Below are 13,598 nucleotides of genomic sequence, written 5' to 3' on the forward strand. Positions count from 1 at the left end.
CAAACAGGAGTCTTCCCCCTCATCACGCTGAGCAGGAGAGGGGCACCAGGCTGAAAGAGGAGAGCCCCCTCCTTTCAAATCCTCCACGGATTCCTTCTTCAGCACATCCAGCACCTACCATGCGATCAGGATGCTGCTGTGAGGGCCCGATTTTTTCCAAGGTCACTTAAGCAGGAGAAGGGGCTCCAACTTCTCCCATCTCCCCCGCAGCTAGCGTGTAAAGGCTTTGGCCTCAGCTGAAACTGGAATTCTCTTTCTGTCATCCTCTATCTTCCCGAGGATCAAGGCAGCGAGAGGCAGCAGCCCTTCGCACCAAGCCCGAGCTGTTTCTCTGTTATATAACAATATGGGCATTTAGACTTGTTTTTCCAGATATTGGCAGATGCGTCAAATATTGGCATAATCCAGTGGTTTACATGGAAAGCCGTCTGCCTCTGTCTGGAGCCTGTACAATGCTGATATTTTCACTGAATACAAGAGCCTGCAGCTTTGTCAAAGCCACATTGCAACAGAGTCCAGGTAAACAAGGGGAAAAGACATTCATATCATGGCCTGACCTGTGGGATTACAGCTGTCCAGGTACAGCTTCAGGACTTGATAAGGAAGGTTAATAGGTTTGTGATTGCTTTCTCTCTGAAGTGGTGTTTTAGCTAAGTTTGCTGTGATGCTTTTGAGCTCTGGAGTTTTATTTCTGGGTTTTACTGAAGCCACCCATCAGTGCATCAGACCTGCCTGTGTGCTCTGTGGTTTAAGAACCCACCATGGTCTACTCAGGCTCTTGGAAGTTGAGAGAGGTCAGGGACTGTGACCAGCTTAGATTGTAAAAATAAAAAGGCATGGTATTGAACACTGCAGACAGGAGAGAGCTGGGGAAGCTGTTTGATTTCATCTCTCTGAAGGAAAACAACACGCTTGTGTGCCAGGATGGTTTGCAGGCTTGGTTGCTCTTTGCTATCTCAGCTGCACCAGGCCAGGTAGCTCCTGAGTGGCTCTGCCAGTGTCGTCCCCAGCAGCAAGAGCCGAGTGCTGGGACTGAAGGGTCTGGCTGTCCCTGGTCTGCACCAGCCTGTGCACCAAGGCTGGCCTGCCGCTGTATGCTAATGTAAAGCCCTGTGCATTTCCCTCGCTTAGGCTGTGGTTGGAGATATAAATGCACTTGGGTTTGCAGTGGCATCAAAACTCAGTGTGGCTCAGCTCTGAGTGCAAAATAAGGGGAAAATGCAACAGCAGCACTGAAGTGATTGCTTTGATCAAACCTCTTCCAAACCTGCCTCGGCTCAGCCAAAGCCACCTGCCCCTGCAGTGTGCTCGTTGCCTGAGCCATGCTAAGTGCTGTCGTGAGCTTATCAGCTTGCACTCGCACCCTCTGTCACAGGCAGGTGTCCCCTCCTGATGCCTGCTGTGCCAGCAGAGGCCATCACCCCTGCTGCAGGCCACGGCCTTTGGCCACTGGCCAGCAGAGCTGCTGGCAGGAGTGGCTTCTCTGAAAACTGTCTGTGTGAGCCTGCGCCAATCTTCTGGGCTTTGAGAGCCAATGTGGGGATCCAGAACTGGGTGAATGTCCCCTCTGGGGCTGCATGTGCTGGGGAAGTAACTCTGCCAGCTCTTCCAGTGTCCTCCTGCAGACAGACCCTCTGACTGCTTTGTCCCTCTCCCTGCCCTTATCAGGGCCCGCAGAGCACAGTAACCTTCATCAATCCACCATGGTCCTGTGGCACAATGGAAAGTGTTTCGGTGACCAGGGTTTTATTATGTGGCTGGATCTTTGCATATAGCTTTCAGGTGCTTAACACAGTTGATGTCATCAAGTCTGCACATAACCTAGCTTTTGACATGGCAGATCAGTGCCATCCTATTAACTGCTGTCTCAGCAATCCAGCCAGCACTTGCTCCTGCCCGAAGCTGATCGCTGGTTCCAGCAATCGCAGTTCCTGGTGCAGCACCTTCCCCGGTTCCTGGTAAAACGTCCAGTGCTGAGACTGAGCCCAAAGCTCAGGTTGTAGATGTGTGTCCATTTCTCTCTGCATTCAGGAGTGGACTGTGATATGTTTGATACTGGTTAGATGTTGATTCCCCAAACTTTTTGTTTTCTGTTGCACAAGTAATTCAGTTTTCACCATGGGCTGGGACCTGCCCTTGCCTAGCAGGGCAGGGGGGAGTCTGCGGTCCCTACCTGTAGCAGGTGCTATGTAGCAAGTCCCTTGGTAGGTGGAACTGGCCCTGCTCCTCAGCCCCTAGATCTGTGCACACATCTTTAGCTCTACTCAAGCTGCACTTTTAACTTGGGCTGATCCTGTAGGTGAAGTGTATGGCTGGTGCTCATACTCGTGCTGTGAAGAGCCCATGCTGCTCTGTGCTGCAGCTTGATAGCTGTGCTCTGACGGCTCTGAACTTGGTGACTTGCCTCTGTGGCTGTTCAGGAAATCCGTGGCATAGCCAAAAATGGGTTAAAAACCGAGCATGTCTTTAACCACAAGATCCTCCTCCTCTTCCTTTCTCTAGATGCAAGAAGCCCGCATCCAGTCTCCTGTAGGATGACGAACTATAGTGCCAGTGTGAACCAGCAATGCTTTTTCATTGCTGGCCCTACAGGTCATTATGGGGCATTGGGCAAACACCTGTAGTGGGTGTACACAACTCCTGTTGATCAAGCTCTATGTTGAAAATGGGCTTCCAGGTAGAAAAAATCCCCCTGTGTCAGCCATATGGGTTTAGTATCAGTGGGCTTTGGCCTAGAGCGAGCTGAGAAGTAAAAGATGAGATTGATGTGATTACTGGTTTTTTTCAGTTTGATTTTTGGATTATGACTTCCCCTTTCCCACTTCTCCAGTTGTTAATATTTAATGAAAAACATGTGTTCTTCAAGGCCCTTGCTGGTCATATGCAGCCCTGTGGCTGTTCTTGAGACAGAATGGTGGACCCTTCGTAAAGAGATTTATAATAGAAACAGTGAGGAGCTCACAGCTACAGCATCTCTAGTGAACACTCCCCTGCACTGATAGTTCATCACCAAACCCCCTGACCCTTCCACCCTTAATCATCCTTGCTTGTCACTGACATAATTGCCTGATTACAGACTCCTCTCCCCCACCCCTTTCAAACTGGATGCAATAGTGAATTTGAAAAGCAAATGGAAATGAACTGTCCATGCTCTTTTTTCTTCTTCTTTTTTTTTTTTTTTTTTCTTCCCCTGCATTGATATGGATCAGGCTAAGATTCAGTTTCTTTGTGCATGAGCAGGGGCTGGGATAGGCTTTCAGGACTCTTTTGCACTGGTGTTTCTTGCATGTGAATAGTGGAGCTGATGTCATTGTGTTATTGATTGGGATGACAAGTTTGGACATAAATCATTAATGTCTGGGAAAGAGAGAGGGAGGGGAAAAAGGCAACCCATACTTGACAGTTTTCCATAAATCTGCTGTTCATTCCTGCATACGTGATACAGAGGAGAAGACAGCAAGAACAGTTTTCTTGTGTAGCCTGAGGACAATGTGCTTTGCCACTGCTGCCTGAACCATTTTCCCCAGAACATGCTTCCATATTCTGCAGAAAATGGTTCGTATCATCAGCAACACTGTCATACTTGAGCCTGTCTTTGTAGACATGAGCCAAGGTCAGAAGGCTGCCCAGGGGAAGGTCTTGGGTTCTCTTGTTCCCACAGACCTTGCACGCCCAGCAGCATTTCAGACCTGGGCCCAGGAAGGAGTAAGACTGCAGTTCTTAGGAACTATCATCCCTCTAGCTCCTTTAGCTGCCAGCAGGGATTGTTTGGGTATTTTGGGCTGACCATTTTTCTCATTGTTCTTAATTTTGTGCAAAAAGATGGTGCCTAGATCAGTTCATAGCAAATGTCTCTGAACCAGCAACGCGCAAGTGTGCAGGGGGTAGCAGTCATTCAAAATTACTTTCACAAAAGTTCTTCTCCGCAAGACAGCAAATAGCTGAGAGAGAGAGGACACCCACAAGATACTTGTACCATCTGCCTGTGTGCCTTGCCCCTGCGCAAAGTTCATCCAGATGAGTCAGATTATCAGTTCAGACAGCAAGAAAATAAACAGTGCCTGTCAAAGGTTAGCAATAATGCAAGTATTGGTGAGCAGCTGATGTTTGCAGTGTAAGTAGTTTAGTGGCAGTCTATCCTGGTACCTGTGGGGAATCTTGTGATGTGTGGAAAGAGGGAGACATGAAAACTGCCTTGTAGGAGGGAAGTAGAAAAGGAAATGACATTCCCTTTCTGAAAGCACAGCTCTGATCGTCCTCTTCTCTCCTTGCAGCCGAGCTCACCTCCGCCTGTGTCTAGAACGCTTAAAAGTTCTGATACCGCTAGGACCAGACTGCACCAGGCACACAACGCTTGGGCTGCTCAACAAAGCCAAAGCACATATCAAGGTAAGAGCTGCTTTTTCAAGCTGCTTTCAGTCTGGGCTCTTGGGAAGCGCAATTCAATTGTTCACTCTTGCTGCCTAAAGGTAACTCTGTTGAAGGAGACTTAACGCTTTTTTTTTAAAGAGAAAAAAACCCAAACAAAACAAAACAGAAAAGAAAAAAGCAAGCAAGCCTTGCCCCTTTGGTTAATCATTTATCATTGCTACAAGCCACATTGTTAGAAGAGTCCGTAATGAACTGCGCTAACTACGGAAATGATTGATTTGGAGAGCAGGGGTCTTGTTCTGTATTGTGATGGTTCGTTGACAGCTGCATTTCTTTCAAGAAAAACATAACTACTGTTGAATGACTGCATTTCGGTGGGAAATGCAGCTTTTTTCTGATGTGCTAGTGACTTTCCACTGCTGAAGCATTAGCACAAACCACAAGAGTGTGAGGCAGGGTTGGCTTGCTGGGGTTTCATGTGTGAACTTGCCAGCTAGTCCAGCACTCTTCTAGATGCACTTTTGGCAAAGCAAAGCATGACAAGAAAATGCAGCATTGTCAGTATCTGGAAGAGGCTGAAATACTTTGTTGCAGGTCAGGACAGTGGGAGGGAGGATGGGTGGTGAAGGAGGAAAAGCACTGCCGAAGGGACAGAGTTAGCCTGAAATGACTCTTCCTTGTGCAATGTGCTTGTCATAGGAAACAAAGAACAGTGCCCTGGTAGATTTCCCAGCTGTGATCAAAGAAATCTGTAGTAGGTTATGTAAATCGCTTACTGAATAGAAAACTGTTTCTGAGAAATCCTACTAAACCATGCAGCAAGGAACACAGAACTCCCAGGGCACGTTTTTATGTTACAGTGGATCATAACAAACTCTGAATTCTTTTGGTTAAGGGAATTGAGGCCCCTTGGTGGACAGATTTGGTAATGCAAGTGGCTGAACCTATGTGGAATGACCCACAAACTCCTACAATTCAAATCGTTTGCCCTGGAGAGGCTCTGTCCTCAGAGACTTTTTATACTAACGTGTATGATTTATCAGGACTTGGGAGGTGGAAAAGATGTGAGGAGATGGCATTATTCTTGGAGACTGCAAGGCAGCTTGATTCAGGGCTCTTTTGCAGCTTAAATCCTTCTAGGACCTGGGAAGGTCTAAGCAAAGCAGGTGGCTGGGCAGTGGAGGTGGGAGGGAAGGAGAAAAGGATGAAACTAATTATTGAGTCATATTTGATCATGTCAGAAACTTGAAGAGGCTGAGAGGAGAAGCCAACACCAGCTTGAGAACCTGGAACGAGAACAAAGATTCCTAAAGAGAAGACTGGAACAACTACAGGGTCCTCAGGAGATAGAGCGAATACGAATGGACAGCATTGGATCTACCATTTCCTCGGATCGCTCGGACTCGGAGCGAGGTGGGTGTTGTTGAACTAGCACTGAATCCCCAGGGCTCTGTGAAGCGAGGGCGTGAGATTCATCCATTTCTTGTCTCTCATCTGTCCCCTTCTTATGGCCTTTGGTATTCAGGCTAATGATTTTGCTCACATACATGCATGTACACACACACACACACATATATATATATATGAGAAGAGTTTAGTATTTTGCATGAGTTCTAATTAAGTCTGGAAGAAGTGTTGTTATTGTCAACCTGAGCAGATTTCTGTGGCATTTAAAGTGACCTGTTTCTCTGAAAAGCTCTCTAAAATCCAAAACATTAGTTAAGAAAAATAATGTGATCACAAGGTGGCAGCTAAATACCTGATGATAAAGTTGAGTTACCCATTGTGCTTTTTGGTCAACTGAATCTCTCAGCAACACAAAGAGGAAAATCTAAGAAGATACTAGTGGGACTGGAATGGATGTTGCAAAGCAGCATCCAGCTTCTCATTCTGTATTTGGGCTGTGGTATAACCAAGGTACCATGGTATAACCAAGCAAACAGAACTAAGCAAATTGCCTCTTAAAATTCCTGCAATCAGTTATACACAGCCCCCACTTTTTTGTTGTCCAAGCTTCCCACAGACTTCACCTTCTCAGTTAAAACTGGATAGAGATGATCTGAATAGCTAACTGAATTCAGATAATTTTCTTTTTTAAAATATCTCTGCTGTGGAGAGATACTTAAGCACAATAAATGGTTTGATATTTACTGACAGACCCAAAGATGCTGTATAGTTTGGGTGTGAATCTGTAGTTTTAAAAAAAAAAAAAAAATCCTTTTGGAAACTTCCTTTATGATATGAGAACCAGGATATCTGGTTAACTAGATCTCTGCTTTCTAAGCCTTTCTTAGAAATAAGATTTATGTTCTGAAGTCCACTGAGCATCTCTGAGAGTAACCCAGATCCCCGTGGTAATGCATTTTAATGCCCTAGATGAGTGGTCCTTGCTTTGGGAACACAGTATCAAGCAAGTAGCATGTTTGGGGGTAACTTCATGCTCCATTTTCTCTGTTTTATCTGTTTCTTTTTGTTTCCAACACTGGGGTGGTAGAGTTCCAAAGAAAGAGGTAGTGGAACAAGTTCAGTGTGTGTGGTGGCCCACCTATGCTGATAGGAGGAGTCAAACCCCTTTGCCAAGTCCCTAAGAAAACTCCAAGCTGGTATCTAGTTTTTTTTATAAATCATGTCCACAGCCCATCCCATTCCAGGGAAAACACTGAAAGTCTTCCTGCCTGACTGCTGCTTCATCCCTGCCTGGGGGAGTCCGAGCAGCTCACTGGCTTGAAGAGAGTAGTTGGATCTGTGGTGCTAACCTGTGTGTGTTTCTCTCATTTTCTTTTTTAGAAGAGATTGAAGTGGATGTTGAAAGCACAGAGTTCTCCCATGGAGAAGTGGACAATATCAGCACAACCAGCATCAGTGACATTGATGATCACAGCAGCTTGCAGAGTATTGGGAGTGACGAGGGTTACTCCAGCGCCAGTGTCAAGCTCTCGTTTTCTTCCTAGAACCAAGTGAGACAACAGTGCAGGGCGAATGATTTCACTGGGGTGATCGAACTGGGTCCTAGATGCCAGTATCCTCTTTCAGAAATGACATATTGACAGCTAGTCCTGGAGAGACCTGTATATAAAGCTTTTTGGGTAAAGGAAGCCTCCACAGAAACCCACATGTCTTCATTTGGTCATGTTACCAATCCCAATTCCTGCTGGCAAAAAGTTAGACCAAACACTACTCCCTTTGATGTCAGTGAAATCTGTTTGTTTCTGTGGGACCTGGATCTAGACCTTAGTGATGAAATACTTTGTTTTGAATTTATTTGTTTGAAAGAGGATACTAGAGACTCATCCCTCTCTTTCTGTCATGAGATCTGAGAAATGTCAGAATTTCTTATATTGCATTCAGGTTGAACAACCTAGTTTAGGCCCTTCTGAAGAGCTTTTGTGGTCCTAAAAGGACCGTATCCTACAGTTTATCACAATCCAATGCTGTTGTAATGTACTAGGAAATCTAAGAAGGCTTACGTAGCCTAGGAATAACAATGATGATAATGATTAAGGTCTCATTCTGTGCCCAGAGAGAGAGGGGCAGCCAAGAGAGATGTTCAGGGGAGAACACCATTCAGCTCAGCTTTCTGTTGGACATCATTTAAAAAGCAAGTACCTCTGATGCGTGGCTAAAGCAAGAGGTACGCACTTGTAATCTACCAGCACATCATGGGCTGTGTCATGCCTCAGGCTGTGACACCAACAACAGATCTCCTGGTAGATGTGTGCTCATATGCAGGCACACAACCAGCTGAGGACAGAAGGAAACCAGCACATATGAGAGGTGATATGCCAGAAAGTCATGCCCAGATACTGAGCCACTATGACCTTTTTATTTGAAGAGATTTTTTGATAAACATTTGTAAATGTGTTGGGAGGGAAAACACCCCAAGTCTGATGCGTCTTTTTAGAGCTTGTCCATATGAAACCTTAGATGTCTTTTATATGAATTTATGCCATGAGAAGATCTCTGTTTTGATGAAGCACTTGACCCAATGAAATGCAAAGATGCTTTTTGCCATGCACACAATGGATGAAGGCTGTGTTAGCTGGAAGAGGCCAGGTTTGGTGGGGGTTTCTTTGGTTTTCTTTTTAGAATCATTCCCTTTGCTGACTTTTGAAGTTCCAGTCCAGTAGTTAACCTAGTTAAGCTCAGCACGTCTCTCATGTTAATGTACCGTTTTGACTGCACGTCCTGTTCCCAAGGGCCTTGCCATCTTATCTGTGCAGGTGCTGTTAAGAGCTATTATAGCGAATGTTTTCTAATTTTCTCGGAGACGAGCATTCTAACCTGCACTTTTGAGGGCTTTGCTTTTTTTTATTTTTGTCTTTTTAATGGCCAGGATTATTTTGTTTTCCGAGTTTTAAAAACCTTAATAGAGTCCTCACCTATGGCATTGTTTGAAACTTTGTATATCCTTAAGTAATTTAACTACCCCTCATTACTAAGAAAAAAAAGAGGAAAAAATGCTTTATAAAATTCATAACTTATTGCTGATTTGAATGGGTTGTTAATTTCAGTCCTTTAGATTTTATTTTATTGTTTTAGGTAGGGTTGGGCAAAAAGAGGTAAAATAAAATAAAAAAATAAAGACAACCATATTTAGCAGTGCGGTGGAATTGTGTTTATATGTTAGCATATGGTCCCCATTAAAGTAGCACTTTAACGCCATTAAACATTTCTGTATCTGAAATGAGTCGTGTTCTTCCATCTTGGTTATTCGTATCACTTTAGCTGACTCTTTTGTTCTTTTTGTGCCCCTCGATCCTGTGATAAGAAGATCCTGAGTGAGTCTGCTGTAGACTTTTGCATTATGATAAGTTGCCTGTGTTTAAATATTCTGATGTTTCCCCCAGTCTCCTCCAAAATGTGTCATCCCCTGTAAGAGGCACAACACACATGCTTGAGTAGAGAAATAATCTTTCCATGGCTGTAATGAATGATTTCTGTTTGTTTGAGGTTTTTTAAATTAATTTGCTTACTGAGTCTGGATCAAGTTGCTGCTGTTAAATCTGTTTTCACTTGTGTGTATGTAATCCAGTGGCTCAGTACATCTGTTCTTCCTCCTCCTGGGAGGTGACCTGGCAGGAGCAGGAGTCTGCCACAGACTGAATTGAGCTCAGGTTAACAAATGGGGCCCGAGGGTTTTCAAAGAAGAAAAGCTGCTTGGTTTATGTTTGGGGTCTGTATAATCTCTGGATGACACAAGGTTTGGCACAGTCTTCTGAGTGGTGAAAAGTGGGGAAACTTTAGCTCTAGCAAGGCCTTATTTATTTATTCATTATTATTCTCCTTGAAAGTGTTGACCACTGGCAGCCCTGGTGCTGAGCAGTTGAATACTAGTGGGATTTATTTATTTATGAGCCTTTTTCTGTAGCTGTCCCAGCACTTCCTCCTTCCTGTTATTCCTGTTTGTTTTAAATGGCCACTTGAGAAATATCACAGATGAGAAATACTGAAGTTCCAGGGGTGGGGAATGGCTTTGCTCTCCTAGTTGGTATAAAACAGTGATGTGTCTGTGGTTGGAATACACGTCTGAAAGGTTTGCTTATGTGCTCCAGGGCCAGTTTGGTATCTCCTACCTTTTCTAGTATTGTGGACTCGAACAGGTCTTGATATCAAGTGCAAATCGAATGGGAAAAATGTAGGAGGAGGTGAGCTTCCATCACCAGCCACCTGCCTGACTGCTCAGCTAGTAGCAGTGGTCCAGCCAGGAAAAGGACCAGGGATAAACCAAAATCAAGAGCCTTTATAATAACTGCTAAAGACATGGGGTTGTTTGCTCTGGTGCTGGGGGTTCTTTGTGGCAGGTCTTAGCAGGTTTCAGCTAGAGCTTGGATAGGTTTTTTTATGTGATGGAAGCATTTCTCTGGCTTTTTGAGGTTGTCCTGCACTGCTTTATTACTGCATTGTGGACTCTGGCTTTTTCTGTACGCTTGCACCTCACATGGTCTGTCACCCTCCTTATGTCTCCCTTCGTTGGTCTGGCCTGTTGCATTGAAATATTCAAGATGACTAATTTGCTCCGAGAAGTTGCTATAAGTTACTTTTTAGATGATTGTACAAGCCAATTTGTATGGTTATGCAGGACATCAGTTAGATGATCATGATAGTTCCTTCTGCTTAAAAATGCATTCATCTCCTGAATTGTCCCTGTTGTGGCAAGCCAGAATAGTCCCATGTGCCAGATCTGCTTTAAGGTCACTTTTCAAAGTACTATCAAAGTTTCTACTAGCTACCTATGCTGAAATATTGTAAAACAGAGTGAGTATCCAAAGGTGTAAATCCCAGCCTTTGAGGGTCAGGTTTCTCTTACCCTTTGGAAGCTGAGATGGTCCCTCACTACTGAACTCTAAGAGATCCAATAGAGCAAGTCAAATTTACTGGTTTTCCCCCAACAGTGCTCACAGTGTCTGTTTTGTCCAAATGTTGTCCTTAAAGAGTTACTTTCTTTCACCCCAGAAGAGAAAGTTGCTGAAAGTCTGTTGCTGTTTGGGCTCCCAACTCTAGTGGTTTTTAATGCACAACTGTGTGGGATTTGTGCTGCTTCTGAGGCCTCGTTTTACTCCTCTGCAAGTAAAGTGAAATGCTTCGCTCCCAGTCTTCTCCTCTGTGGCCCTAGGTTCTGCCCACCACATTAACTCTAATTTCATCCAGAATAACACTTATTCTTGCCACATGGTAATTTGGGCATGGAATCACATTTTCCTTTCATCTTTGCAAAATTGTGTGAGGGGTTTTTTATGTTTTGCTTTATGGGTGCTATTGTTTTTCTGCTTTATTTTTGTGTTTGTAGAGTAACAGAAGTCCTAAATCTATTCTCTCCTTAACTTTACAAGCATATGGTGACTTTTCCTGTAAAAACAGAATTGGATGTGCTTTCCTTAGGCAGCTTGCCCACACAGTAGACACACATGCACGTGTGTACACAGCTCCCTCGTAAGCTCATTCTGTCAAGTCCTCCCTCTGTAAATTAGATCCCCAGCGGGCCCCTTTGCTACGGACAAACCCATTAAAAAGACCATCCAGCATTTTCCTTCTTTTGACACAAGCGTATTACAGTATGTCATTTCATGTCTGCAGACAAGGTGGAGATGACTATCTGGCTGCATTTGTCATGGTTATCCTGTGGCAAGTTGTCACTTGAAGGTCATTTTAATGTCCATTCCATTAGAGGCATGTCAGTGATGAAGGTGGTCTCAAATCTGTCTGTCTCAAGAAATCTGTAGGTCAATAGAAATGGGGTTAGCTATACAGACATATTGTTTTCCACGTTTCGTGGTTGTGTTTTCCTTTTGTTTGTTTGCTACCATCTGTTTCTGGCCTGTGAGCTCCAGCCTCCTGCTTTTCTGCTCTTTGTTCTCTTGTATTTGCTGCTCCCTGTTTGTAGTCTGTGTTTCTGTGTTGCTCTGTTGAAATGGATGACACATTTGGCTTCAGTGGAAGTGGGATCTGTCATGTGTACTAAATGGAGATAGTTGAGGTGTTTTCTCCCCCATCCCAGGATCGTAAGCTTTTCTTGTTGTGTATTTTCTGGCATCAGCCATGCACCATTAGAAAGAGAAACTGGCATCACTTCCTGGAAGAGAATGGTAAAAACCAGGACTTCATTCTGAGGTTAGGGAGGTGATGATAAATAAAAAATAAGTTCATAAATAGCAGAATGAAGTCTAATGTTTTTTTTTTTTTCCTGGGGCTTTGTCCTGTGGACAGATTCTCTGGTGAGTGATAAATTCTGTGACCTGACAGTGACTGAAACTCCTCTGCATCCGCAACACAGTCTCTGAATTGTCCTGTAGGACCCTTGGGGAAGAGGAGTGCGTCCTTCTTCCTCTCTGTTCACCACTCTGCACAAAATACCTGGAAAATACTGATGCGCTGTCAGATTTGCTTGAAATTGGCCAACAGATCTGAGTGATGTTTGGGAGGACGAACGTGGGAGAGGAGAGTGGTTGTCTGCATGCACAATGTTTTCCTTGGGAGCGACCTGTTACAGAAGGGCAGGTTGTTTAATTGGGGATAATATGTCAGCACTGACCCCTGCTTCTCTGCTCATTTCCTCCTGAAAGGAGGACTGATCCCTTTATTAGGCAGAAGCAGAAATAAGGCGTCTATGGGTATTGGTACTATGGCTGTGGTTGTAAATGTGTAGTATTTAGGGTTTGTTTGGGGTGTTGCTGTGTTTGACTAAAACTAGAGTTGTCTCACAAGGAGGGACGCTTGTGTTGAGGTCCCTTCAAAAATGTCAAGGATCAGGAATTGTTGAGTACCCTGTGGGAAAGGTGGATGTGTCCTGTGAGGTGTGTGCTCGTATGGAGCTGAACAATTGAGAGTCACACTGTGCCGCTGACCTGACTGATGCAGGTCAAAGGTGTGAAATGTCATTTTCTTTCGGACAGATCTTCAATGTTAACCACACTGGAAGGGGTATGGGTAATATTTTAATTTTTACCCCACTGGAAAAAATCAGACCCTTAGTTTGTAGTGTCCGAGTGAGGCCCAGAGGAAGCTGGTGGGGTGAGCTGGTTAATTTGGTCTGTAACAAGTCATTCACCATCTTGGCTTGTTGTCTGCTGTGCTACAGTCATGTGCTGAAGCTTCATTTTAATACAGCATTTACTCACAGGAAACAAAGGCTGCAGAGGACTGATGTTGGCCTTGAGCAGGTCAAGGGAAGGCAGCTGACTTCCGTACATTCCTGGGGAGTGCAGGGTGGCCCCGGCCAGTGCTTTTAAGGCCGTGAAGGGCATTCATGTACTGGAAATGTGGCAAATTCAGAGAAATCAAGCAGACAGGAATGATAAGTAAGTGGCTCTGAGTACTAGTAATAATGCTAACCTTGCCTCAAGGGATGCTCCCAGGTTGGGAATTTCTGCAGTAAGGTCCTTTGGGATGTTTCATCATACCGATGTGACTGCAGTGTGTATGGGGCTGGAAGACCTTGGCATTTCTTGTTGCCTCCCAGCAATCAATAGCTCTGGCGTGTCTCCTCCATGAGGTGATAGTTACAGGGGTGGTTTGAGAGAACAGAGATTTAGCCTTCATCTGTTCTTCCCCCGTGGTGATTCCCACTGAAAGAAACACTAGTGAGCCAGAAAGCCACTCTATGCATGTGCAGTCAGCTTTGGGCCAAATTCACCTCTTCTGTAAGGTCTCACTGAGGTCATGAATGTTGCAGCAGGGCTGTATTTCAGCAAGGATTAATTTTGATCTTGAGGGACATTACAGCAAAGCAG

The 13,598-nt window shown here is 44.6% G+C and overlaps 1 protein-coding gene across 2 annotated transcripts in view; it reads left to right on the plus strand.

Annotated features, from left to right (window-relative positions):
- Nucleotides 1-9,055, plus strand: part of MXI1 (MAX interactor 1, dimerization protein) — a 57,974-nt gene extending 48,919 nt beyond the window's left edge. For both annotated transcript variants that reach the window (XM_049809880.1, XM_049809881.1), the window contains exons 4-6: nt 4,275-4,389; nt 5,613-5,784; nt 7,159-9,055. In XM_049809880.1, coding sequence (XP_049665837.1) covers nt 4,275-4,389; nt 5,613-5,784; nt 7,159-7,322 — 451 coding nt within the window. In that variant the 3' untranslated portion in view covers nt 7,323-9,055. The remainder of the gene's footprint in view (nt 1-4,274; nt 4,390-5,612; nt 5,785-7,158) is intronic.
- The last annotated feature ends 4,543 nt before the right edge of the window (nt 9,056-13,598 follow it).

Source organism: Accipiter gentilis, chromosome 9 (assembly GCF_929443795.1).
Source record: "Accipiter gentilis chromosome 9, bAccGen1.1, whole genome shotgun sequence".
NCBI classification, from domain to species: Eukaryota; Metazoa; Chordata; class Aves; order Accipitriformes; family Accipitridae; genus Astur; species Astur gentilis.